The 24,668-nt window shown below is 43.9% G+C and overlaps 1 protein-coding gene across 1 annotated transcript in view; it reads left to right on the top strand.

Annotated features, from left to right (window-relative positions):
- Positions 1-24,668, top strand: part of LOC138265051 (mucin-4-like) — a 183,506-nt gene that overhangs the window by 93,715 nt on the left and 65,123 nt on the right. Inside the window, exons 5-8 of the mRNA XM_069212599.1 lie at positions 1,923-2,053; positions 2,568-2,662; positions 7,906-8,088; positions 12,136-12,285. Coding sequence (XP_069068700.1) covers positions 1,923-2,053; positions 2,568-2,662; positions 7,906-8,088; positions 12,136-12,285 — 559 coding nt within the window. The remainder of the gene's footprint in view (positions 1-1,922; positions 2,054-2,567; positions 2,663-7,905; positions 8,089-12,135; positions 12,286-24,668) is intronic.

Below are 24,668 nucleotides of genomic sequence, written 5' to 3'. Positions count from 1 at the left end.
GACAGTGATTGTTGGAGATGCCGGGCTAGGCTCTGAGAACAGCTTTTTGCTCTATTCTGGATGGCCCCTTTTAGGACTAGCTAGAACTGAACTCTATAAGTAAGTTGTTTTTAGCAAATGAATATCCACTGCATCTTTACGGTTATATGAAATGGGTCCTGAAATTAAACACAAATTAATAAACTATTGGAATTACTGTAGTAAAATTGGTTAATTTCTTCAATGCTGCCTTCGGTAGGTACTGAAAAGTGAGCAGATGTCTCCTTTAGGCCTATTCAGTTAAGGTTCGTTCATAAGATATTGGAAGGTAATAAGTGAAACTAGTACCTGTAGGACATAACAGATGTCATTTCTCATTGACGTTAGAGTCTCATTGTTGAGGGTCACACATTTTCAAATCATTTAATTTGATGTTAATCAGGTAACTCCAATGATTTGACTGGTGTGCTGATTGACATTGAGCCATCAGTCGAAGTACTTAAGATAATCCTCTCTATTTTGGGTGTTTTTCTGATAGATTTTTTCCCAGTGAAAGCCTGGTGATCCCAAACAGGAAAACAAACAAAATCACCCTCTCTCTAAATATGGTATAGTATAGTCCTGCAAGGCAGCGGAGTACATACCTCTGTTGCTCTGGTCAAATGGGGACGGCTGAAGGCTATTTCAAGCAAACGATTCTTTCTTGACTAAAATAATACTTGCTGCAACCAGATTTTAAAGTCAGCGATCTGATCACGTGGTCAATCTCCAGAGGGGGGCACTGGCCCTGGGAGACCAGAGACCACGTCTCAAGTGTCTATGTACTGCTAAATGGAGAGTCCATGGTAGAACAGTCTCAGATTTTCAGTAAAATGAAAGAGTTTCAAGCAGGTACCATGGCTTTGAAAGTACGCAGCTGAAGTAAATTTGCTACCCATCAGAGATGGTCTCCCTGCGTTTCCATCCCACCACTGCTTGGGGCCAGATGTAGAGAAATGCTTAGATCTACCACAGATGAAGGACGAGCCTCATGAAGTGATGTCAGAGGCCTTGTCATGCATCTAGAGATCAGCCAACTGTTGTTGCAAAAGCCAAATGACTGACTAAATAAAATATGCGTCACATCCCAGAAATTCTGAAAAGTAGACAGAAAAGCTTGTAAAGAAGTTTGTTTGGACCAAAAATGTTCCTATAAGCAGAAGGATCACTAAAAACCTGCAAAGGAGAATTTCACCAAAAAAAGACCCAAACATAAACCATCTTAAAACAAAGGCCATTTGTAAGTCTCTAGGCAGCGCTTCTTTGTAAAAAAAAAAAAAAAAAAAAGTATTGAGGCCCAGATTTTTTATTATGAGACCTCTGCCAACACCAGCCTTTATGCAACTGATGAATATCAAAGTTTCTCATTTTCATTCGAGTCCCAAGTTGATGAAGTTGCCTCTTTCTTCCACCACCATACACTTTCTAGCTCTTTATCCCATTCTTGTGGGTTCTGTATTATTCCTACTTGCTTTTTCATACTTACTTTCTCCATTTGTGACTGTTGTCCTTTCTCTTCCTTCTTTTATCACCTCTTCTGCCTTTTTGTTTCTTTCTTTGTATACATGTCTGAGGATGAAGAGTAAGTACAGGTCCCTAAAAATAAGTATCTGCGCTCACTCACCACAGACAACCAGCGGCACATATTAAGCACAGAAGATTAAACAATGCTTACTGATTTAGAGAGGACTGAAAGAAGCTTTAAAGACATGCAGAGTCCATACAATACTCCCCAGGTAACTATGCTAACAATAAAGGAACTGCAAAGAAGTAATTACAGCAGTGACTGCAATTTTCAAAGCATAAGCGTGATCCTAGAAGCAGAGGTATGCTGTGTATCTCCCTACATGGTGTGATTGAATCTACGTCACTCATTCTAAACAAACACTGATCTGTATTTTTAGACAAACACCTTCCAGGCAGTGCTGACAACTGATGGGATCACCTCCTACGTACTGATCCTGTTCAAAGATGACGGCATGAACTGGGACGTGGCCAGCCTTGCTAAGACAAATGTGCTTATTGGCTACTCAAGGTAAACTCCCAAGGATGTAGATTCAGAGGGTGGTGTTTGGGATGTTACACCTCTCTAATAAATGTATTTTCTGATGAATTGTTGGGTACAGGTGCTGTCAGTCGGGTATGGTGAAGTATCTGTCAGATTTCACTTGGGATTGTTGCATGCACACATTCACAAAAACACACACTCTCTCTCTCATCTCTGTTTTGAACCTCCTCTCAAATGTTGCTTATTTTACAAAATATTGTGTTTCTGCCACTTAGTACTCATACCTATCCACCTTCCTCTCCCTTTCTACTGTCCCTTCAGCCCCTGCTTGTAGTTAAATGTATTTTATCATTATATACCAATGTGATTGCTGGGAAATCTGAAGCTCACCCCCCCAACCCTACTGACCACGCTACACCCCTGTAAACTCCTTACTCCAAGTGAAGAACCATGACCACCTCCACGCCTGCCTCATAGTGTCATTTCAAATAACGAAGAATGCAAAAGCAACACTTCTGCCTTGTCCTCTTCTTTCTTTCAGTGGGAAGGAAGACGGGTTCTTCAAAAATGATGATCTAACAAAGAAGTCTGCAGCAGAAAAGTACCGACCCTCCAATTATGTTGGATTTAACACAGGTACAGTAGTTAGTGCAGAGAAAAACTGTACTTTGTAGGTACCAATTGTGTAGTATTAGAGTAAGATAGGTAGATTAATAGTAAACACTTACAACTGAGATGAAGCTAGTGTATGAAAATTAAAAAATGCATGCCACATTTTGCAAAGTTTAACACTTCCCAACAATTAACACCTCTCACAGGTATCCTACATTGTGGGATCACTGACAGAATACCAGAACCAAAAGTATTATTTTGAAAATATTGTGTCAAACATATTGAGGACCAAAATATTGAGAAGGTAAGTGCAAATCGGAAAGTTTACTATCTTAAATCCACATCTGTGTACCTTTCACATATGTGGGGTTATACATAGTAAAACCTTAGTTACTTATAGAAACTTACCTTCAGAATATGTTGTCCTCAATATTCTTGCCACAATATTTTGTCCCACAAAATGTTTGATTCTGATATTCTGGCTAAACACCTACATTGTGCTTGTTTGCAGTTGTAAATGTGCAGTTAACCTGTTGGCAGAAATCTACCCCAGGCCCCATAACACATACCCTGGAAACAATACATTAATTGGCATTCCTGATCCACAAGCAACAGACACCGCGGCTGTCAGTAATTTTGGGAATGCAGGAATACCTCAGGATTCCAAGTTTGTCCCCGTAAGTATCCTAACAAATGTGGAATTACCATAGGATCCAGTAACACTACACTCAATTTCGGATGTTATCCCCATCTTTTAGCCCACTAGCTCCACTAGTCCCAATTCCTGCTCTCCTGGGGCACTTCAAAAGCAGTGCAGACTCTGGTGCAGCCCCTTCTGTAATAACCATTATGCTGTTGGGATCTTTGTAAAGTGAGTGTCTGCTCATTTGCTTGAGGTTCTAAACCTATGCAAGTTCGGCAACACATGTTCTAGTATGTGTACATCATATTACAAATTGAGTTGAACAGGTAAAGATGTCCTCTTGACACACAAGCTGTGTGCCAACTTTGAGGTGGATAACATAAGATGTATTTATTAATTTGCACTTTTGTATAGCGCGGACTACATCAGTTGATGTTAGAGCTCTTTACAGTACAATGAAGCTAGGCTATAAAAATATGTACATATATAAAAACAAACACATTGTAGTTTAAATTCAGTGGGAAAGATTTTTATAGAGAATGTGTTTGAGCTGTAAGGTAGCAAACTTTCAATACCTGCTTACTGTTAGGAGGTAATTGCTGTTGGTGTAGGCTTTCGGCCATCTATTTGTTTTTAAATTTATGTTTTTTTTATTTTTTATAATCATTACTGACCTTCTCTGAGGTCTACGATAAACCTCTCAAAAAATAATAAATAAATGACTAATACATCCCTTCAGATACAACTTCCATTATACAAAATTCCAACAGTAACCTCCTAAAACCCTTGATCCAAAAATTGGTAAAAAAAATATAAAGAATTTGTACACTTTAATACAGGTCAAAAAATGTTGTGTTTTTTTTTAACAATGCCATCATATCCTGATGTTTGTTCAAATTAATCGCACATTTTCAGCGTAATAAGTATTTGGAACTGGCTTCATTTAGTGCTGGACATAAATATAAAACATGAAACATATCTTGAATTCCTACAGTGCATAAATCACAGGCATTGGATTTTGGGGGGGTTCTTAGACCATTTTACTAATACATTATTTAAACAAACTCTTACGAAACATATATGACGCCTTTGGGAAAACAGGGCTGATTGCAGAGGCCCCCTGACTTTGTGCCCCCATTTTTCACTTTTTGCTGGTGTTTTCCTGACTCTGATGGTACCCTGGGTACTGCTAACCAGTCCCAGTGCCTGTGCTCTGTAAAAATGAGTATGCAAATTAGGCTAATTATAATTGGCTAAGTCAACCTACCTATAAGTCCCTAATATATGGTAGGACATGTAGGTTTAGGGACCACAGCATAGGTGGTGCCCCAATAGCCGCACTGCTGAGGTGCCCAGTGTCATTTTAAAGGCAAGCCTGCCTTGCTGGCTACTTTTAAATTAAAGTTACATGCACATTCAACTTTGGAATTAAAAGTAGTTCCAAAGTCTTAAACTACCTTATTCTTACATATAATTCACCCCTAAATTGTGCCCTATATGCCCCTAGGGTTAGGTGCCATGTAACTATAAACAGGGACCTTATAAAAATAGTTTTATAAGCCCTGGTGAGGTAAAACAGCCAAATTTGTTTTTCCCTCATTGCAGTGAATGGCCTTCATAGGCTAAAATGCGGGGACTTTATTTTAATTTTAAAAGTCCCCTTAAGTAAAAGATACATAAAGTTTGGTATCAAATTAATTGTTATAATAAATCCCACAACTTCCAGTTGTTGGATTTAATATAACTTGTTCAGGTAAAGAGTTTTAAACTTTACCTGAAAAGTTGCCAACTTCAGCCCTGCAGTGTTTTTGCTGCCTTGCGCTGATTGGCCAGCCTCTGGCAGCCTGGCCAGGCTGCCTTGATGAGGTGTGAAGTGGCCTGGCTCAAAACCAAAGAGATGTGCCTGGGGGAGGAGGTATTCCCTCAGCAGATGGAAAGGCAGGAAGGGGGAGGGCTGCCAAACTGGTCTTCAAAGGCAGGGAAGGACATTTGGAGCAATCCAGCACCTCCCTCACATCCTGCAAACCCAGACAATTAGGTTCCCCCCCAATTAGATTAGGAGAGGGCAGAAGAAGAGTGTGTTTACGTTTTTAGTCACACTAGTGGGTGGGCTCAGCCAGATGTAACCTCCAAAAATCACTTCCACCCATGACGGATTTTTGAAGAATGTTGCTCCCTGGGATTGATTTTTGCCACACTTCCCAAAAAGTGGTCATCACAAGGGGAAGGACCCTGCACCTGATTGGAGAACCAGGGCCCCCAGGTTTTTCACCCAGGAGCAAGGATAAAACTGGCAGACCTGCACCCACACCTCAGATCCTTACCAGATCCCTACCAGGAAGAACTACAGAAGAAGAAGGACTGCCCTGCTGGACCCCTGACCTGCACCTGTATACTGCACTCGGGAGGACTGCACCAGCTGCACACTTGGGCTTCACCACAAGAAGTACTTTGCCTGTCTTTAACTGGTTCAAGGAGGGACTTCCTGTTTGCTACAGGTGAAAAATTGGTAACCAGAGTCCTCTGCACCAACTCCTCAAGTAACTGACCAGCTAACCACTGTCCAGTGGCCAAAAAGGAGTTTGCGCCAGGTGCATTCTGGGAGTTGTAGTACACACCCTGAAGGAGCATTTCAGAGCTTCTGGAGCCCTAGGGTGAGCTGTGGACCTCAAAAGAACCTTAAAGAAACACTAGGAAGAAGATCCAGAAGTTTGGAAAAGTTTGGAGAACGTTTGGAATAAAGCTCCATGAAGGGACTGACCTGCCCCGGCAACTCTAGCTGGCTTGCCTCAACCTCAACCCGGCCTGACTTGCAGGTTCGTCCCGGTGAAGAAACTCTCAGAAAAAGTGACTAAGTCAGAACGTAGGAAGTTGACCGGGACCTCCAAGACAGTGTATCCGAAGAGTGCTCCAGGGACTTCAGATCAAGATTCAGGTTTTCCCCGGTCGCAGGATTTTCATCTCGAAAAAACGACTAAATCCGAAGGTAAAAATCTCCACCAAGTGCTACCATGATGCGTATCTGAGGAAGAGTTCCAGGAGGTCGGATTGGACTGGCGACTTGATCCCACTGAAGAAAAATCTCCAGAAAAACGACTAAGTCCGAAGATAAACTTTTGACCGAGGCCTCCCGCGAGCTGTAGCCGAGCAGGGATCCATCGCGGTCGGCCTCAAACTTTGACTTTGTCCCGGTCGAGGTGCAACCAGATGACCAGATTGGTGCCATTCATTTCTAAGCTCTAAAAAGCATTAATTCTTTAAAAATTCTCTGTTTCCCCTTATCCGATTTTTATCATTTTGGTGTCATTTTAAAGATAAAAACATAGTCTATTGTTATAAATTGGAGTTGGATTTTTATTCTGTTTTGTGTTTTACTTATTTACTGGTTTGTGATTTTTAAATGCTTTACACATATGTCTTCTAAATTAAGCCTTGTCGCTCGTTGCCAAGCTACCAAGGGTTGAGCTGGGTTTAATTTATTGAGACCTAACTGGACCTAAATGGAGGTTAGTGGCCTATTGCTAAGTGGAGGTACTTACCTGCCCATACCAATATCCCATTTTCCAACAACGTCTAACACTATGCAGAATTTCGAACAATAAATATGGCTGGACTGATCCTAATGGAATATTACAAATAGTGTTATATGATTTTAGGTAGTCACAGTGGTCTGTGTTCAACTTGAAGCTAAGTTGCGAGGACTGAAATTTTAAAAAGAGTCGGCCATTCCCTGGCAACTATCCCTGTGACTTGCAAAATATTCCAATGCTCAAGACATATTTCCCCCTAAATTGTGTAGGTTGCAGTATTATACAAAATCTCTGTTCTAAGCAGAGATCTGAGGGAAGTACTTTTATATCCCCAACAAATATTGTTAGTTAAGGATTTCACAAATGTACCCACTAATCAAAGTTGTAGCCTTAATAACTGGACTGGAATATCTGACCTTTGTGAGCACAAGGTTCTCTGAATTTTCCCTCCACACTTGTTTAGGAATGCCCAAAATTAAATTGGGGGTGTGTTCTAATGCATAGGATAATGTCTCTTCATGCAAATAGGAAGGGAAATATGAGCGGTACAAAGAAAAAAATAGAGGTGCCAACTAGCAGCCCTGTGTTGAAACCATTTGGTGTGGGGATAGAATAAGAAGGACCTTCAACTCCCTCAACATCATTTAACACCAAGTAAAAGGATGGAAGGACACCAACAGGTGCACAAAACCACCTGATATCCCAAGGGAATATAATTTCTACCATAAAGTTGGTTTGTCCACAGAATCATATGCGGTTGAAAAGTCAATAAAAGCTGTATATAAATATGACATATTTCTTACCACATACTTATCTAATAAAAATTCTAAAAAAAACTGCTATGTTGTCGATGGCCGACCAATTTGCTCTAAAACCAGACTCTTCTAGGGGAATGATGTTTGCTTCCTACGACCAATTGTGCACACATTCTCACAGTTTTTGGGGTTCAAAAAGTTGCTTTTTAGGAGCAAGCATGGAGGCTCCCAGTACATCAGATCCCAGCTTTACATCTTTTTACAAATTAAACTAAAATACATGGATTTCTTTCTAAATATTTAAAACCTAATATCTGTTTTTAAACTTTGCATTGCCAGATTTACGAGGCCTGTGGATTTATACGCTTGATAATAATGGTGCATCAGTGAACTACAGGCTGAAGTGTTTGGAGTGGTACAACGCCCAGCCCCCACCCAGAGTCTGGAACAATGGCCTCTTGCCATGTCCCTGTTCACTGCAGCAAGGCTGGTCAGATACCCGCTTTCGTAGAACCAAAGCAGGTAAGGAGCTATTAAGTGTTGCTAGCCATAGGTGCATGATCTCCGTCAGGCACTGTGTGTTGTATTGTGTTAGCATCAGCATGTGATGTGCCCTTTGGTGTCTAGAAACGTATGTAACACCTCAGCTTGTACTATACACTCTGAACCAGTGGTGCAGGAGGTTCATATTCTCTCATGTGTAAAACGTGCTCCACTTTTAGTGCAAGACAATAGGACATATTTACAAGGCCCTTGCGACACAAACCACTAAATCGTATTGATGAGACTATGCAAAGCCACTTTGCATGGCTTTGAAGGCCTCATAAATATGGAGCGAGGCAAGGCACTACAAATCGCTGCATTGCCTTGCACTGCGCTAGGGAGGCATTCCATGGGTGTTGCAGTGGGTGTTCCCGCTCAACACCCATGGATCTTAATTCATCCCTAGATTTACAAGACCTTGTGTATCTGGGGATGTGCCAAAATCTTAAGCTTCCCCAGAGGAGGCGTAACAAGGAGAAATAACATTATTTCTCCTAATTTTCTCCTCTTTCTACGAGCGGTACATTCTTCTGCACAAATAGAAAGAAGAAAAAGCCTCCCAGGATTGTTGACGCAGGCATCTTCGACCCATGGTGCTTGGGTTGGCACTAGGCTGCCGAAACGAAGGGGAAAGAACAGGAATGCGTTGTATGCTATGGATACGTTGCATTCCTGCTTTTTCCCTGTGATGTAGGGCAGCTCAGCAAGGTAACTGCGCCACAAAACCATAAGTATGGTTTACCATTCTAATGTTCTGCTGTTGGCGGAAATTAGTACCTCTGTAATCAATGTGAATTCCATACTTTCTATTTAGTATACATTTGATAGAAAATGTTGTTGAAGAGCCTTTTAACATTTACTTTTTGAAATATGAGAGAGAAATGAGGAACATTTGGAATTGTCAATCACCCATAAGACAATTATTTTTGGCAAGATGTATTCTGACTTCTTTAAGCGGTGCACACAGTATGTGAGACACAGCCTGAGAACAGAGAGCCTTTCAGTAAATGGAGTGATAAGTAAGCACAACTGAGGATCATAGGAAAGAAGAAAAAGAAGCAAAAATAAAAAAGTGTGACATTTGGTTAGGAGAAGAAATAGAAGGATGAAGATATAAGGGCAGAATGGGGCACACAGCATCTTTTGAAGCTAAAAAGCATTCCTAAATCATCTATCAGGAATACAGACTAGCATGGGTCTTAACTAGTGCTCCTCCATCACTCTGCCAGGTGCTGCACTTCAAGCCAAGACAAGAGCACCTCCCGGCCCACTCATGACAACACCAAAACACTTCCCACAACGGATCATAACATGTACAGTACTCTGCCAAACATGCACTTCCCCGTGAAGTTGCATGCTAACTGTCTGAAAGTACCCGTTTATGCCCCACTATGGGGTGTAAAGCTCTACATGAATGCTGCAGTAAAATACAACACTCCACAGCACCTCATAGAAGCACTCTGCGTAACACTGTGTTATGAAGCATGCTGACTAGCAAAAGCATGTGCTGCAGTGGTACATTAAGGCTCTGGCCCTGATTTAGAGTTTGGCAGAGGGGTTACTCGATCACAACTGTGACGGATATCACGTCCGCCATTTCACTAGTTCCATAGGCTATAACCCCCTCCACCAAACTATAAATCAGGCCCTCTGTGTTTATCCCTGTGCCATAGAGGATGCAAATAAGCATGCTCCTTGACTGATGGCCTGTAGTGGTGCATAATGCTCTGTAGGGATCTTCAGTGCCTCTTGAAGCCGCTGTACCTACCCCTGTGTATACAGATTAACACAGTTCTAGACAATGTTTCACATAGGAACCTATAGGCTCTGTAAGCTTCTCTGTATCTTCAAGTATATGGCTTAAATATTTCATACCAGTGCTCTTAAGAGACTTTCAGAGGCTCTATGCATATCCCTGTGTCACCAAGTACATACATTACCAAAGTACAGTCAGATGCATCACAGAGCCACGCATAGGCTCTGTACATACCCTGTGTCTTCAAATATATTGAGTAATATAGTATTGGGCAGTGCTCCTCAAAGTCACTTAGAGATTCTACTTATCTGTGTGTTACCAAGTACACAGATTAATATAACTGTAGACTGAAGGAATTCAGAAATGCTTAAAGGTTTTGTATCTATACTGTGTCCCCAAGTTTGCAGATTAACATAGTTCTAGACAATGCTTCTCAAATTTGCTTAAAGGCTCTGTACTTATCCCTGTTTCACGAGGCACCCATATTAACATAGTTCTACGGAATGCTCCTGGGAACCACCTTAAGGCTCTCTATAAATCACTTTACCCTCAAGTATGCAGGGCACCATTTCTCCACTTTCTCTGTATTTTACTTTGGGCACACACATTAGGTCTCAGGTTCTCATTCTTGAACATTGTGCCTCATGCTCCATGGCTGCATCCATGGAAGTGAATGCCTCACACATGCCAGATGCTCTGGGGCCAGTACACAGCTGCAGGTGACCTCTGGTGTCTTGAATTGAAATGGTGACCCCAACAGTTCAAATATACCCAGACTTTGCCTGCCCCCTCTTGGTCCAAAAAGGGCTAATTTCATGAACAATTGCCCTTCTAGCTAGAAGTAGAAAGGTCAAGTTGCTTGGATATTGACTCAAGTGTTCTCTTGACCCATGGAGACTATCAACCAGTAGCAGGGTTGACCGTATACTGAACAGAAGTTTGCACATATCCATATTTCTACAATTAGCTAGTTGAAACAAGAATTACTATATTTGCATTTTTGAGTCGTGTTGTCAAAAAACATCTATTAAGCCCTTCAGTACACATTAGGTGAAATAGGAGGCAGTATTTACCACATGTGATAAATAACTCCTCATTTGAGTTTTTAACTTGCAAATGAGACATAACATGAAGAGCATGAATGAAACACACACAATTCTGCATGTGTTGCTAATTTTATAGGCCTTTCTCTCAATACATTTCAGCAGGTCTGCCTGCTGGAATTTATTAGGGGAAAACTGGGAGGGTGCCATGATTATCACACAAATAATAATTCCGATTCCTGTTCAAACACGTGTTTACAGAGGGATCAATATTTAGCCTTACACTAGTAATCAGGGCCTAGGAGTACCGGGTTACCAGTCGTTTGCTTCTTAAAGAGAGTGAATATACATTTTAACTTTCAGAAGACCAGTTTAGTTGTAGAATGTAATGATTTAATGAGATGACCAATATGTGCCTCTGAAATGACATTCTGGATCTGGGATTGTTTCTTCATTTGGTAACAAGACAGGTGCCCCAGAAATGGTAATGGGTTAGATGACATGAAGTAATCAGTGTAAGCACTAATTTAAGATAGGTCTCTGCCACAGTTTTGGGCTGGCTGGTGTCCAAAAACTTAAAAGCCCTGGAGCAGAGCTATTTTACTATCTCAGACAGTCATAAATGGTTGCTTGCCAGAAGAGCTTTAAAAGCAAATGCTGGTTTTGGAAGGAAATGTAGCAGTATTTGTTAATACACCTAAAGTAAGCAAGAGAACATAATAAATAGCCTAAACAAAGCAACATAACACAATTACAATATAACAGTCAAAACAGACCACAGCACATCAATCACAGCATCACATTGCAATAATGCAGCACAAAAACACAGCTGCACAAAACCAACAAAGCACATCACTGCCACAACAAAATGGCACAACAAATAGTCACAAACATTTTTGTTACAGGCTACCACCTCCAGAAACCTGCTTTCATAATAAGTTGGCAAAAGGCACTAGCAATAAGCTTGGCCTTAACCTGACACCAAAGACATGAAATATTGTGAGTCAAAAATATTTTGTGATCTGGCCTAATGTATCACAAGTTACATGCCCCTTTTGCTAGTTGTCCCAAAATATTGCCTCATCCTCTACATACTATGATAGGATGTTTTTGGGAAGTTGATGTGACATCGCACATGCTGCTATCCCAACTGGCCCACTTTTCCTGACTTTGAATACTGACTTCAAAATATCTTGAGTCCACTGCTAACAATTCTATTGTTTCCAGGTCTTTCCAGATCTGAACACATCCTACGTACAACTTCCCCCAACATATTCATGGCCGGCGTGCGGTGTGTGTACAACGCAAGGAGACAGTTGTTGTCAAGTTACCAGGAAAGATCCTGGATATTCTTCCCAGATACAACATCTGCAGATGGTAAGCATCGCTTCTAATGTGGTCACTGTCTGATTGACTGAAGCACCAGCAATAGATGGACTCTGCAGGATGGTTGGAATAGAGGTGAATCCACCTGCACAAACACTGGGTGAATGTGGTATGATATAGAACATGGCACTGTCCGCTTTATGCCCAGGTGTTATTGGAATATCACCTTACTAATGACTTACAATAGATTTTCAAGCCATGCAGAGCCATGCCAGGTGGCCTAGCGTGGCTTGGTAATCTCATTCTAAGTTTTGCATCGCCCTGTGTCTACTTGCATGGCATAAGCACAACACAAAATGTTTGATAAATATGCCCCTGAATTCTGTAACAGGTGTACTGTGCTAGAGCACGGCCGAGAGAACTTGTACAATTGGCAAGCCATATACCTAAAGTCAACGCTGTAAAATGTATGTTGATGTTTTCTAAAAATAAAAAATAAAAGCAATAAAATGTTTGAGAGAAAGGACTATCACTTCAAAGTAATTTTGGAAAAACATTAAGGCTCTCTATTTTAGGTGAAGGAGCTGAGACCTGGCCTGTCAAAATCTTCCAGCTGCAGCTACCTATAAATATTTAGGCCTACCATTGAAGTGAGGTTTCTCCTGTTGTTGACATTTGATTATAAGTGTGTTCACATAATCCCCTGAATTGGTGCTTGTCATGTTCTACCACAATTACAATGGCCTTTAAGCCATGGCCATTAGGAAGGCTAAATTGACTACGGGTGTGCCTACCATGATCTGTGGGACAGAGGTCTGTGGTTCCTCTTACATGGACACTTTGGATGCACCACAAGACCTGGGGCCTCATTTACGAGGTCTTGGCGCACAGCAGTGCCACAAGGATTCTTGCTGCACTGCCCTGCGTCAAAAGAAAAGGGCAGGAATGCCTGTATCTATAAGAAATGGTTCATTCCTGTCCTTTTCCCCCGTTCTGGCGTACAATGGGCTGTCATGCACCAATGCAGACACTCTTGCATCATGGTGTACGGAAGTCTGTCTTGCAGGGAATAATCATGAGAGGTGTTTTCCTCTTTCTATGTGTCCTGCAGAATGCAGGACACATAGAAAACAAATGAGGAGAAATATATTTACTCATGGTTGCACCACCCTTATGTCTCCCCTGGGGAGGCATAGGCTTTTGCCACATTCCCAGGTTTACAAAATCTTATAAATCTGAGAATGTGTCAAATGCCATGGGTGTTACGTGCGAACACCCACTGTAACGGCCATGGCATGTCTTCCTATCGCAGGGTGCACTGTGTTGCCTCAGTCCATATGTAGAAAGCCATGAAAAGCCACACAGGGTGGCTATACATGGCCATGTAGATAGGGCCCTGCAGTGTGAGCCATCATTCCGATGGCGCACAGGGGATTGTAAATAAACTCCGTGGGTTTGGAGGAAGAAGCTGGACTGCACAAGTCTTTGTCCTTTGAACCAATTAGATGTGCACTGTCTCCTAGGTCTGTTTGGGGTGGCTATTTGCCTGCAAAGTTAAATTAGCATACCTCTTCTCCAGGGTGGATTTCAATTCACCCCTAAACCTTTTTAATAAGAAACAGATAATAACTTACATTTATCATGGAGATACTGTGTCTGAGTGAGAACTTCAAATCAAATCATTAACATTTATAAAGCGCGCTACTCACCCGTGCGGGTCTCAAGGCGCTAGGGGAAAAGGGGGGGTTATCGCTGCTCGAACAGCCAGGTCTTTAGGAGTCTCCGGAAAGCGGAGTGGTCCTGGGTGGTCCTGAGGCTGGTGGGGAGGGAGTTCCAGGTCTTGGCCGCCAGGAAGGAGAAAGATCTCCCACCCGCTGTGGAGCGGCGGATGCGAGGGACAGCAGCGAGTGCGAGGCCAGAGGAGCGGAGGAGGCGGGTGGGGACGTAGAAGCTGAGGCGTCTGTTGAGGTATTCCGGTCCCTTGTCGTGGAGGGCTTTGTGTGCGTGGGTGAGAAGTCGGAAGGTGATCCTTTTGCTGACTGGGAGCCAATGCAGGTGTCTCAGGTGTGCGGAGATGTGGCTGCTGCGGGGTACGTCGAGGATGAGGCGGGCCGAGGCGTTTTGAATGCGTTGCAGGCGATTTTGGAGTTTGGCTGTGGTCCCGGCGTAGAGGGTGTTGCCGTAGTCCAGGCGGCTCGTGACGAGGGCGTGGGTCACGGTTTTTCTGGTGTCGGCGGGGATCCAGCGGAAGATCTTGCGGAGCATGCAGAGGGTGAGGATGCAGGCGGAGGACACGGCGTTGACTTGCTTGGTCATGGTGAGAAGAGGGTCCAAGATGAAGCCGAGGTTGCGGGTGTGGTCTGTGGGTGTCGGTGCAGTGCCGAGGGCCGTGGGCCACCAGGAGTCGTCCCAGGCGGACGGGGTGTTGCCGAGGATGAGGACTTCCGTTTTTTCAGAGTTCAGCTTTAGGCAGCTGAGCCTCATCCAATCTGCGACGTCCTTCATACCCTCTTGTAGGGTGGTCTTGGCGCTGGCGGGGTCCTTGGTGAGGGAGAGTATAAGTTGGGTGTCGTCGGCGTAGGAGGTGATGATGATGTTGTGCTTGCGTATGATGTTGGCGAGGGGGCTCATGTAGACATTGAAGAGTATCGGGCTGAGTGATGAGCCTTGAGGTACGCCGCAGATGATCTCGGTGGGTTCTTAGCGAAACGGAGGGAGGTAAACTCTTTGGGAACGGTTTGCGAGGAAGGAGGCGATCCAGTCCAGGGCCTGGCCGTGGATCCTGGTGGAGCGGAGGCGGGTGATTAGGGTGCGGTGACAGACGGTGTCAAAGGCATCCGAGAGGTCGAGAAGAATGAGGGCGACTGTTTCACCGTTGTCCATCAGGGTTCTGATGTCGTCTGTGACTGAGATGAGGGCGGTTTCAGTGCTGTGGTTGGTTCGGAATCCGGTTTGTGAGGGGTCGAGCAGGTTGTTGTCTTCCAGGAAGGTGGTCAGCTGTTGGTTGATGGTCTTCTCTATTACTTTGGCTGGGAAATGCAGAAGAGAGATGGGGCGGAAGTTTTTCAGGCGCTCGGGTCATCCGTAGATTCTTTAGTAGGGCATTGACTTCGGCGTGTTTCCAGCATTCGGGGAAGGTAGCAGAAGAAAAAGAAGAGTTGATGACGGTCTGGGGGTGCAGGGCGATGATGTCGTCGGCTTTGTTAAAGATGAAGTGCGGGCAGGGGTCCGAAGGGGCGCCGGAGTGGATAGAGTTCATGATGGATTTGGTTTCTTCCGTGTAGATGTGGGTCCAGTTGTTGAGGGTGATGGCCGGGGATGCAGGTTCGGTGGTGTTTGGTTGGGTCTGGTGTCCGAAGCTGTCGTGGAGGTCGCTGATCTTGCGATGGAAGGAAGTGGCGAGGGATTCGCACAAATCCTGTGAGGGCGTGACGGCGTTGGCGCTGGGGTTGGAGAACTCCTTGACGATGCTGAAGAGTTCTCTGCTGTTGTGGCTGTTTTTGTCCAGTCTGTCGGTGAAAAAGTTCCTTTTGGCAGCGCGGATCAGGTGGTGGTGTTCGCGGGTAGCGTTCTTGAGGGCGGTCATGTTGTCAGCGGTGTGGTCCTTGCGCCAGGCTTTCTCAAGGGCGCGTCAAGTTTTCTTTGATTCTTTGAGGGTGTCAGAGAACCAGAGAGGTTTTTTGGTGTTGGTCTGTCGATGCGTGCGTTTGAGGGGAGCAAGGTTGTCTGCGCAGTTGGAGATCCAGTTTGTGAGGTTGAGGGCTGCGTCGTTGGGGTCGGTGGTGAGGGTGGGTTGGTTGGTGGTGAGTGCGGAGAAGAGTTGCTCTTCAGGGATCTTGTTCCTCTGTCGACGAGGGATGGAATGAGTGCGGAGGTGGCGGGTCTCGCGTCGGAATGTGAAGTGGACGCAGCTGTGGTCGGTCCAGTGTAGGGCAGAGGCGTGGCTGAAGAAGACGTATTTGCTGGCGGAGAAGATAGGGTCAAGCGTGTGTCCGGCGATGTGGGTGGCGGTGTTCACCAGTTGTTTGAGGCTGAGGTTGGCGAGGTTGTCGAGCAGGGTGGTGGTGTTGGGGTCATTGTTTTGTTCCGGATGGAAGTTGAGGTCGCCTAGGAGGATGTAGTCCGGTGAGGCGAGGGCGTGCGGGGAGATGAAGTCGGCGATGGCGTCGCTGAAAGGGGCGCGTGGTCCGGGAGGACGGTAGACGAGGGATCCTCTGAGGGTGGTCCTCGGGTCGGTGCGAATCTGAAAATGCAGGTGTTCAGCGGCGAGAGGGGTGTCTTCAGTGGAGGTGGTGACGCTGATGGAGTCTTTGAAGACGATGGCGATACCTCCTCCTGCTTGGTTGGTGCGGTCTTTCCTGGAGATCTTGTAGCCTTCGGGGATGGCGGTGGCGATGTCTGGAGCAGAGGAGGCGTTCATCCAGGTCTCCGTGATGAAGGCGACGTCCGGTGCTGTGGAGTCCAGGAGGTCCCAGAGTTCAACGGCGTGTTTGTGGACGGAGCGAGCGTTGACTAGGATGCACTTGAGGTGGTTGATGGCGCATGGGCTTGTGGTCGTGGTAGTTGCGTGGTGGAAGATGCGTTTGCAGGAGTTGCAGGCGAAGGGTCCATGGGTGTGTTTGGGGTGAGCTTGGAAGCAGGTGTTAGAGCGTCCTGGGTTGAGGGCGTGGAGGGTGGTGGGGTCGTAGCGGATCAGCGGGGCTTGGGAGAGCTGGAGACCAGGGGTCGTGGCGCTGGGCACGGGCCAGGCGCGAACGGTCGCAGACGGGCTTGCCTCTGGCGCGCCTCCGGCGCAGCCGCCATATGAGGTAGGAGGGGGGGAGGGGTCAGCTGGAGGCGAATGGGAGCTGGGAGGCGGGGCGTGCAGGAGGTCGCGGCGGGAAAGCGCGAGGGAGGGGGGGACAGGTAGAGTGAGAAGAGCTGGGGGAGGGAGGTTTAAGGGTGGAGGGGGTGAGTGTTAGGAGGTTTAGGAGATTAGGGAGAAAGATAGGAGTAGGGTTGTGAAGATAGAGGAGGGGGGGTTGTAGAGGTGGGTGAGGGTGAGAGGTAGAGTGAGAGGATAGGAAGATAGGTAATAGAGGGGGTGGCGGGAGGGGGGGAGAGATAGAGAAATAGATAGTGAAAATAGATAGATAGAGAAATCGATAGATAGAGCAATAGATAGAGAGATAGGAAGATAGGAGGAGGTGGAGAGTGAGGGAGTTAGATAGTGGGATAGAGAGATAGAGAGATAGGTAGATAGGAGGAGTGAGGGAGGTAGATAGTGAACGGGTTAGATAGGGGAGATAGAGAGGGGGATGCGAGTGAGGGAGGGGGATGAGGCAGGAGCAGGAGGGCAGGCGTGGGGAGAAGAAGACAGAGGAGGCAGAAGAGCCGAAGGCAGAAGATAGAAAACAGAAGAACAGAAGACCGGAAGAACAGAAGAACAGAAGAAAGGAAGACCGGAAGAACAGAAGAACACAGAAGAACACAGAGGAACACAGAGGAACACAGAAGAACACAGAAGAAGATACAGAAAACGAAGAACAGAGGGCAGAAGACCACAGAAGAAGATGAGGAAGAAGAGAAGAAGAGAGAAGACGGGGAAAAGAAGAGTACAGAAGAAGATTACAGACGAGGAGGAAGAACAGAGAAGAAGAAAAGAAGCAGGAGCAGGAGAGAGGGTGAGTAGCGCGGGGCAGAGCGAGGGGCTGGGAGGTGGGGGGTACTTACTGTGAGGTGGGTCTCAGGAACTCAGGAACCTGGAGGAGCTGGAGGAGCTGCAGCGGCAGGGGGATCGACCTACCCTTGGGTCAAGGGTCGCTACCACTGTTGCGCAGCGGGCGCCATATGAGGTAGGAGGGGGGGAGGGGTCAGCTGGGGGTGAATGGGAGCTGGGGGGCGGGGGCGTGCAGGAGGTCGCGGCGGGAAAGCGCGAGGGAGGGGGGGACAGGTAGAGTGAGAAGAGCTGGGGGAGGGGGGTTTAAGGGTGGAGGGGGTGAGTGTTAGGAGGTTTAGGAGATTAGGGAGAAAGATAGGAGTAGGGTTGTGAAGATAGGGGAGGGGGGTTGTAGAGGTGGGTGAGGGTGAGAGGTAGAGTGAGAGGATAGGAAGATAGGTAATAGAGGGGGTGGCGGGAGGGGGGAGAGATAGAGAAATAGATAGTGAAAATAGATAGATAGAGAAATCGATAGATAGAGAAATAGATAGAGAGATAGGAAGATAGGAGGAGGTGGAGAGTGAGGGAGTTAGATAGAGAGATAGGTAGATAGGAGGAGTGAGGGAGGTAGATAGTGAACGTGTTAGATAGGGGAGATAGAGAGGGGGATGCGAGTGAGGGAGGGGGATGAGGCAGGAGGGCAGGCGCGGGGAGAAGAAGACGGAGGAGGCAGAAGAGCCGAAGGCAGAAGATAGAAGACAGAAGACCGGAAGAACAGAAGAACAGAAGAACAGAAGACCGGAAGAACAGAAGACCGGAAGAACAGAGGAAAGGAAGACCGGAAGAACAGAAGAACACAGAAGAACACAGAAGAACACAGAAGAACACAGAAGAAGATACAGAAAATGAAGAACAGAGGCCAGAAGACCACAGAAGAAGATGAGGAAGAAGAGAGAAGACGGGGAAAAGAAGAGTACAGAAGAAGATTACAGACGAGGAGCGAGGAGGAAGAACAGAGAAGAAGAAAAGAAGAAAAGAAGCAGGAGAGAGGGTGAGTAGCGCGGGGCAGAGCGAGGGGCTGGGAGGTGGGGGGTACTTACTGTGAGGTGGGTCTCAGGAACTCAGGAACGTGGAGGAGCTGGAGGAGCTGCAGCGGCAGGGGGAGCGACCTACCCTTGGAACTTTGCTGCCAAGGTCTTTTGCGTAATCTTTTGAAAGGCTATAATTTAAGTCCTTGAAATGGAGATATGTTGAAAAGCTCTCTGATGTATGCTCAGCTTACACTCCTTCAATACATCCAACCCTGAGGATATATGTTTACTTTTAATCCTAGACAGATCCAATCCTGTTGAATATAAGTCTGCATCTTACATCCCACTAGTTAGCCTAGTATTTCTGGATTTCAGAGGTTACTGGTCGGGTATGAGAAGAGAAGCAAGGCAGTCCAGGCTCTGTGGAGTGTGGTAGAACTGAACTAGCAAACAGTTATGCAATGCAAGGTGCAGACGGACCTGAAGTTAATCATATCTCAACCATGTTGGGTGCTCTCGGCACTTCTGAGTTAATGGTGAAAGTAGGGGACTCTGCATAATGCCTTATGGCTATGAAAAGCTGAGATAAATGCAATGCTTTGTACAATGAACTCTATTTTATATTGTGTATTAAAATCTGTGATTTTTGCAAGTCTACAGTCTTAAGATTAATTTAATTTACATATTGGAAGCATACTGGTGGCCCAGATGGGAACCTTGAAGTATTTTTATCCTAAATCTTCAGTAATGAATATACACTTGCTGTCTAACCTTTTCAGTTCAACTACCATCTCCACCTAGCACCATGTACTAGTTGTGTCCCTGATGCCAAATGTGATTTGAGAACCACAGGACTAGAAAACATGTCTTTCTGCACCCCCCTGCCACTTGAACAACATCAGTGCTGTCACACCAATTGTTTGTTTTTCATAGGGGGTGTAAGAATCACTTCCCTGGTGAAACATTGTACAAATGTTTACCTTAGACACCTGAGTACGAGCTATCCCCTCTCTCTAAAATTATGTAAAGTAGTGTGCTCTTCCTCCATATCCACAGTATTGGTTGGCATACATCTATTTGATAGTCTATAAAAAGTGACAATTTACCCACTGATTATCCTGGCCAAAGGTAGGTTACATTGTCTCCAGGAAGCTCTGAAGATTAGGCTGCTTGCCCATATGCAGAATATGCCTGCATGCTCTCTCTTTCACGATTAGTTGTTGGTCTTGTTGCTGCCTATGATTTTGTGACTAAAGTTTTAAAAATACCAAAGTGGTGTGTGAATAAAACACTAAACCACCATTGCTGCGTCATGAAGGTGCACACTTGCACAGTTTACAATCCGATAATATGTGATTGTCAATGTACTTTATTAGGTGCATACATTTAACTTTCTCTGAGTTAGTACATGCACCACAGACTGTAAATCTCAGACACAGATGCAGTGATTGCCTCTCTCTATGTCCTATCCCCGCTGTCTATTAGAGAATTCAATAATGGAGTAGGTTCTGCAGACAGCGGAGCTTAGAAACAGAGAGACATTCTGAGTAAAAAATATATGAGACATTCTGAATTAATGTAGTCTCTACAGATAGAAGAGCTTGGAAGCAGAGAGGAACTCCAAGTTAAATTTATTTGCTTCAGAAAGTGGAATTGTATAAACACAGGTGCCAAGCTGTATCTTTCAGGAACACATGCCGTCATAACACAACCGGAAGGTGGGGCTAATGGTGTATGCTTAGGTGCAGTATTTAAGGTTGGTCAAACATGGTGACATGGGTAGCTGGCATTCTGGTTTGGTTCATTCTGCGACCGTTATACCTGGCATCTTTAGGGTGGTTTTCTCTGAAACATTTTGGCATCCTATTTTGCTGAATTTATTTTGTTGAACTTAGGACTCTGTGCACTTTACCACTGCTAGGTAGTGCTAGGGTGCTTGTGTGTACTCACTAAAACTGGTAAAATTGGCATAACCTGAGCGGCATATTTAATGTACTTATAAGTACGGGTGGGAAGAATTCACAAAGTCTCACTCTGCAGAATTACATAAAAACTCCTTGAGATTCTGCACAGTTCTGCGAGGGGTGGAATTTGGGCATATCGCACTGCTGGCACTGAATTTTAGTGCCAGAAACATATTCCGAGCTGTAAAATTACCTCAAAGTACACCTTCTGGCACACAAGAGAGTGCTGCTTCTTTCTGCTACTCAAGTAGATTTTCTACTCAAGTAACAGCTCTCTTAGGGAGACTGGTCACAACTTTCTGCAACCGCTGTGTTGAGAAATCTTGGCAGGTGGCGTTCTGCCACCCAAAAATCGCTCTAGGGTATGCACATTCTTGCTCACGCTCACCAACTAGTTGCGAGCCGCGTGCAGGAAAAAATTCCGCAATGTGCTAGATGGCAGAGTTTTGCTGGAACTCCGTGCTCCAAGCGCAACATGAAGTGGGCAAAACTCTGCAAACTCCACCAGTGGAATGGAATTTTTTGACCACCACTACTTATAAGTCCATAGTAACATGGTACTCCATAAACCCAGGGCCTGTAAATTAAATACTACAAGTGGGTCTGCAGCATTTATTGTGCCACCCACTTAAGTAGCACCTTAAAACATGTCCCAGGCCTGCCATTGCAGCCTGCTAGCAGTTTTGCACTGCCATATTCACTTGGCAAAATAAACCCTTTGCTGAGCTTAAAACTTCCTTTTTAATATATATTTCGCTCATAAGGCAAGATGCAGTGTTATTAAAACGTTGGACATGTACTTTCAGGTTTAACATGTACAGATAATGAAAAAGTCCTAAATTGATTTTTCACTACTTTGAGGCCAACCTCCCATAGGATAACAATGGGTACCTTATTACATTTAATAAGTGCTAACCTTTGCTGGGGAGCAGGCAGGAAAGTCATGTTTGGTGATTGCTGAATTGTAATTTAAAATCCCCTTAAAGGTAAAGTTGGATTTCAAGTCCCAAGTTGAAAATGCCACTTGTGACAGACTGGAGGTATGCATCGGAATACTTTGACTACATTCTGCCATATCTGTGCTAGTAGGAAAACAAGCTTCAACAATGAAAATAGGTCTGGATATTTTACATATGAACTTTTAATTTGTTGCTTGTTTTAATTTCGTATGTGTATGAGTGAATGCCAGAATGAGTGGGTGATTGAATGGATGAATGAGTGCATGGATGTGTTGATGAATGAATGATTGATGAATAGGTGACTTGGTGAACGTTTGAATAATGGCTGCTTTTCAATATTGGGTGAGTGATGGTTGTATGTAGAAAGGTTGACCAATGTTACAGGGTAAGTTCCTAGACAGCAGTCTACGATAACTTATAAAATTATTTTGACCAGTTTTATATTACTAAAAGCTTTACACGAGGCCACAGATGGTGAAGCCATTTTGTGACTGGCAAGTGGTATCACAAATCTTGCCACTTACAACAACATGTTATTTTATGTTACTTATGATACATATTATTTTATAAAGCGCTACTATTACTTTAAAGGTGTCCTGGATAATTATGTGGACTGAGAAGTGAATCAGGGTAGGAAGATTTGGTTTTTAAGAATTTTTACAGAACAGTAGATGGTTATCTTAGGCCTTAAATAAATGGTGAAGACCATTCCAGTCATGGCTGTACAATAGCCGCAACAATTCCAGTACAGTAGATGCAAATCAGGACCCCCTCGCCTCTCTTTTATAAAAGGGGATAGGCGAAGGACGTGAATGAGTACATAACTTTGAATCTTGTCTTGAATGTAGGAGGGACCAGAATTGGTGGCCACATGATGATTTAGGCAGGAGATTATTAAATGAACTCTCTTTTTTCAAAGGAAGGCCACTGAAGTTGACATTTAAAGTGAGAGTTATGCACCTGACGAGGAAAGTCATAGATTAATCAAACTGGTACCATTGAACTTCTTGGAGTTTTGCCAGTACTTTTTTTGTATGCCACTCCTTAGGCAGTTACAGTAGTATAGTTTTGAAAACCTTGTCATTCATTCATAATTTTAAGGATTAGAAAACTTTTGATGGCATACTAAGGGAAGAAAATGGATGATTCTTTTTCATTTTTTCTGGGGCTAACAAATGGTCTAAAACCAGTCTGAGCTTATTTGAAAACAAATCATTATTTACATATTCTTCCATAACTTGATAGAGAAAAGCAGTAAAGAAATATGCCAATAGTTGCTAGGATTGGTAGTATCCGCAGAAGGTTTTTTAAGGTGGGTGCAGAATATTACCAACAAAAGGGAGAGACTGCTGTGTCTAATGAGGCATCATACAAAAGAGTAAGTGCAGACTTTAACCTGTTTAAGGCCAGAAGAAAGAAACATGCCTCGCATTTGTCCAGAGGTGAGCCAGATTTAACTTCCAAAGTTAACTCTGTTAGTTATTAAGGGGGCAAAACTGGACAGAATCTTGTACAATGATAAAGAGCCAGAGGGATTCATCTCTGCTTCATCAAGTGAAAATGTAGGGGTAGAGAGAGCTGCAAAATTGGAACATATTGTGTCAGTTTCACAAAAGGAATAAATAACCAGCCTATCATACATTACCAAAGGATTGGGAGGGGCAGATAACTGACTAGTTGGTTGAATAAAGGATTCGGACAAGTTTAAATATTTAAGAATAATTGTTTGTGTTTCACGTTTCAAGTTTATTTTTTGTTATGTTACGGAACTCCATAGAGGTCCCAATATACAATCCAAATATATACGAATAATTATATAATATACAATTTTCTGCATACTAAAACCACCTACCCCTCCTGAAAACATCTAAGCACATAAAAACACTCATTATTTCTAAGCAATCTTTAAAACAAATTCCCTTCAAATTTCATCAGTGTAAAATGTGCAAAAAAATATCATCCCATCGTAAAACAACAACACAATCAACTGAATTATTCACAATATGAAGAGACAAAATCTCGGTTAGATTCCAGTGTGAATGAGGGTGGAATAAATAAATGGTCTCGATTCATACCATCAATACCTGAAGAGTCAGTACCCAAAAATTTAGACTATACACTCTTAAGGAATTACAAACACAATTACAAACACAATTACAAATTATCACATTTGAACACATAATGTGACTTATTGTAATTGGAAAATACAAAGTTGACTTAATATAACCTCCCACGTAATCCTCTAAAAGCTGAGTGGCGATTCCAGGCCGTTCATACAACATCTATTCAAGCTATCAATACCAAACATCATTCTAATGTCCGTATATTGCAACTTTAATAAGTGCTTAAGAGGAAGACATTTTTACACAGTAATCCATTTGATAATTTCTTACATCCATTGCAAACATGCCACAAATATCTCATTAATAACGTTTTTGAAAAATCTTAAAATATTTAAAAATTATAACAAAATATTCATTTGAGAGAGCATAAAGTCACTTTAGCAAAGCAGAGGTGGAATAAATGGAAAACTGTTTACAAATGGGCCTCAATCAAATCCTGGGATATGGCTTTAGAAATGTTATTTTTCATGTGAGCTTTGTCGTTAGATTATCACATAGATCTTCCCCAGGAAGGTATATGGCTTTACAATTTCCAAATTATGATCCCCCAGGAACCATGCACAGTTTCCAAATCTCAGTTTTCCCCCCATGGGTACACATGACTTTGCTTTTTAGCTACATTAATCCTCAAAATGTGGGTTTCAGCAAAAAGTTGTAATGACTGCAAATGACTACTTATGTCTTTCAGCATAAGTTCAAAGATAACTATGTCGTCGGCA

Source organism: Pleurodeles waltl, chromosome 11, assembly GCF_031143425.1.
Source record: "Pleurodeles waltl isolate 20211129_DDA chromosome 11, aPleWal1.hap1.20221129, whole genome shotgun sequence".
In the NCBI taxonomy this organism is placed as follows: domain Eukaryota; kingdom Metazoa; phylum Chordata; class Amphibia; order Caudata; family Salamandridae; genus Pleurodeles; species Pleurodeles waltl.
This window is presented reverse-complemented; position numbering and strand designations above follow the sequence as displayed.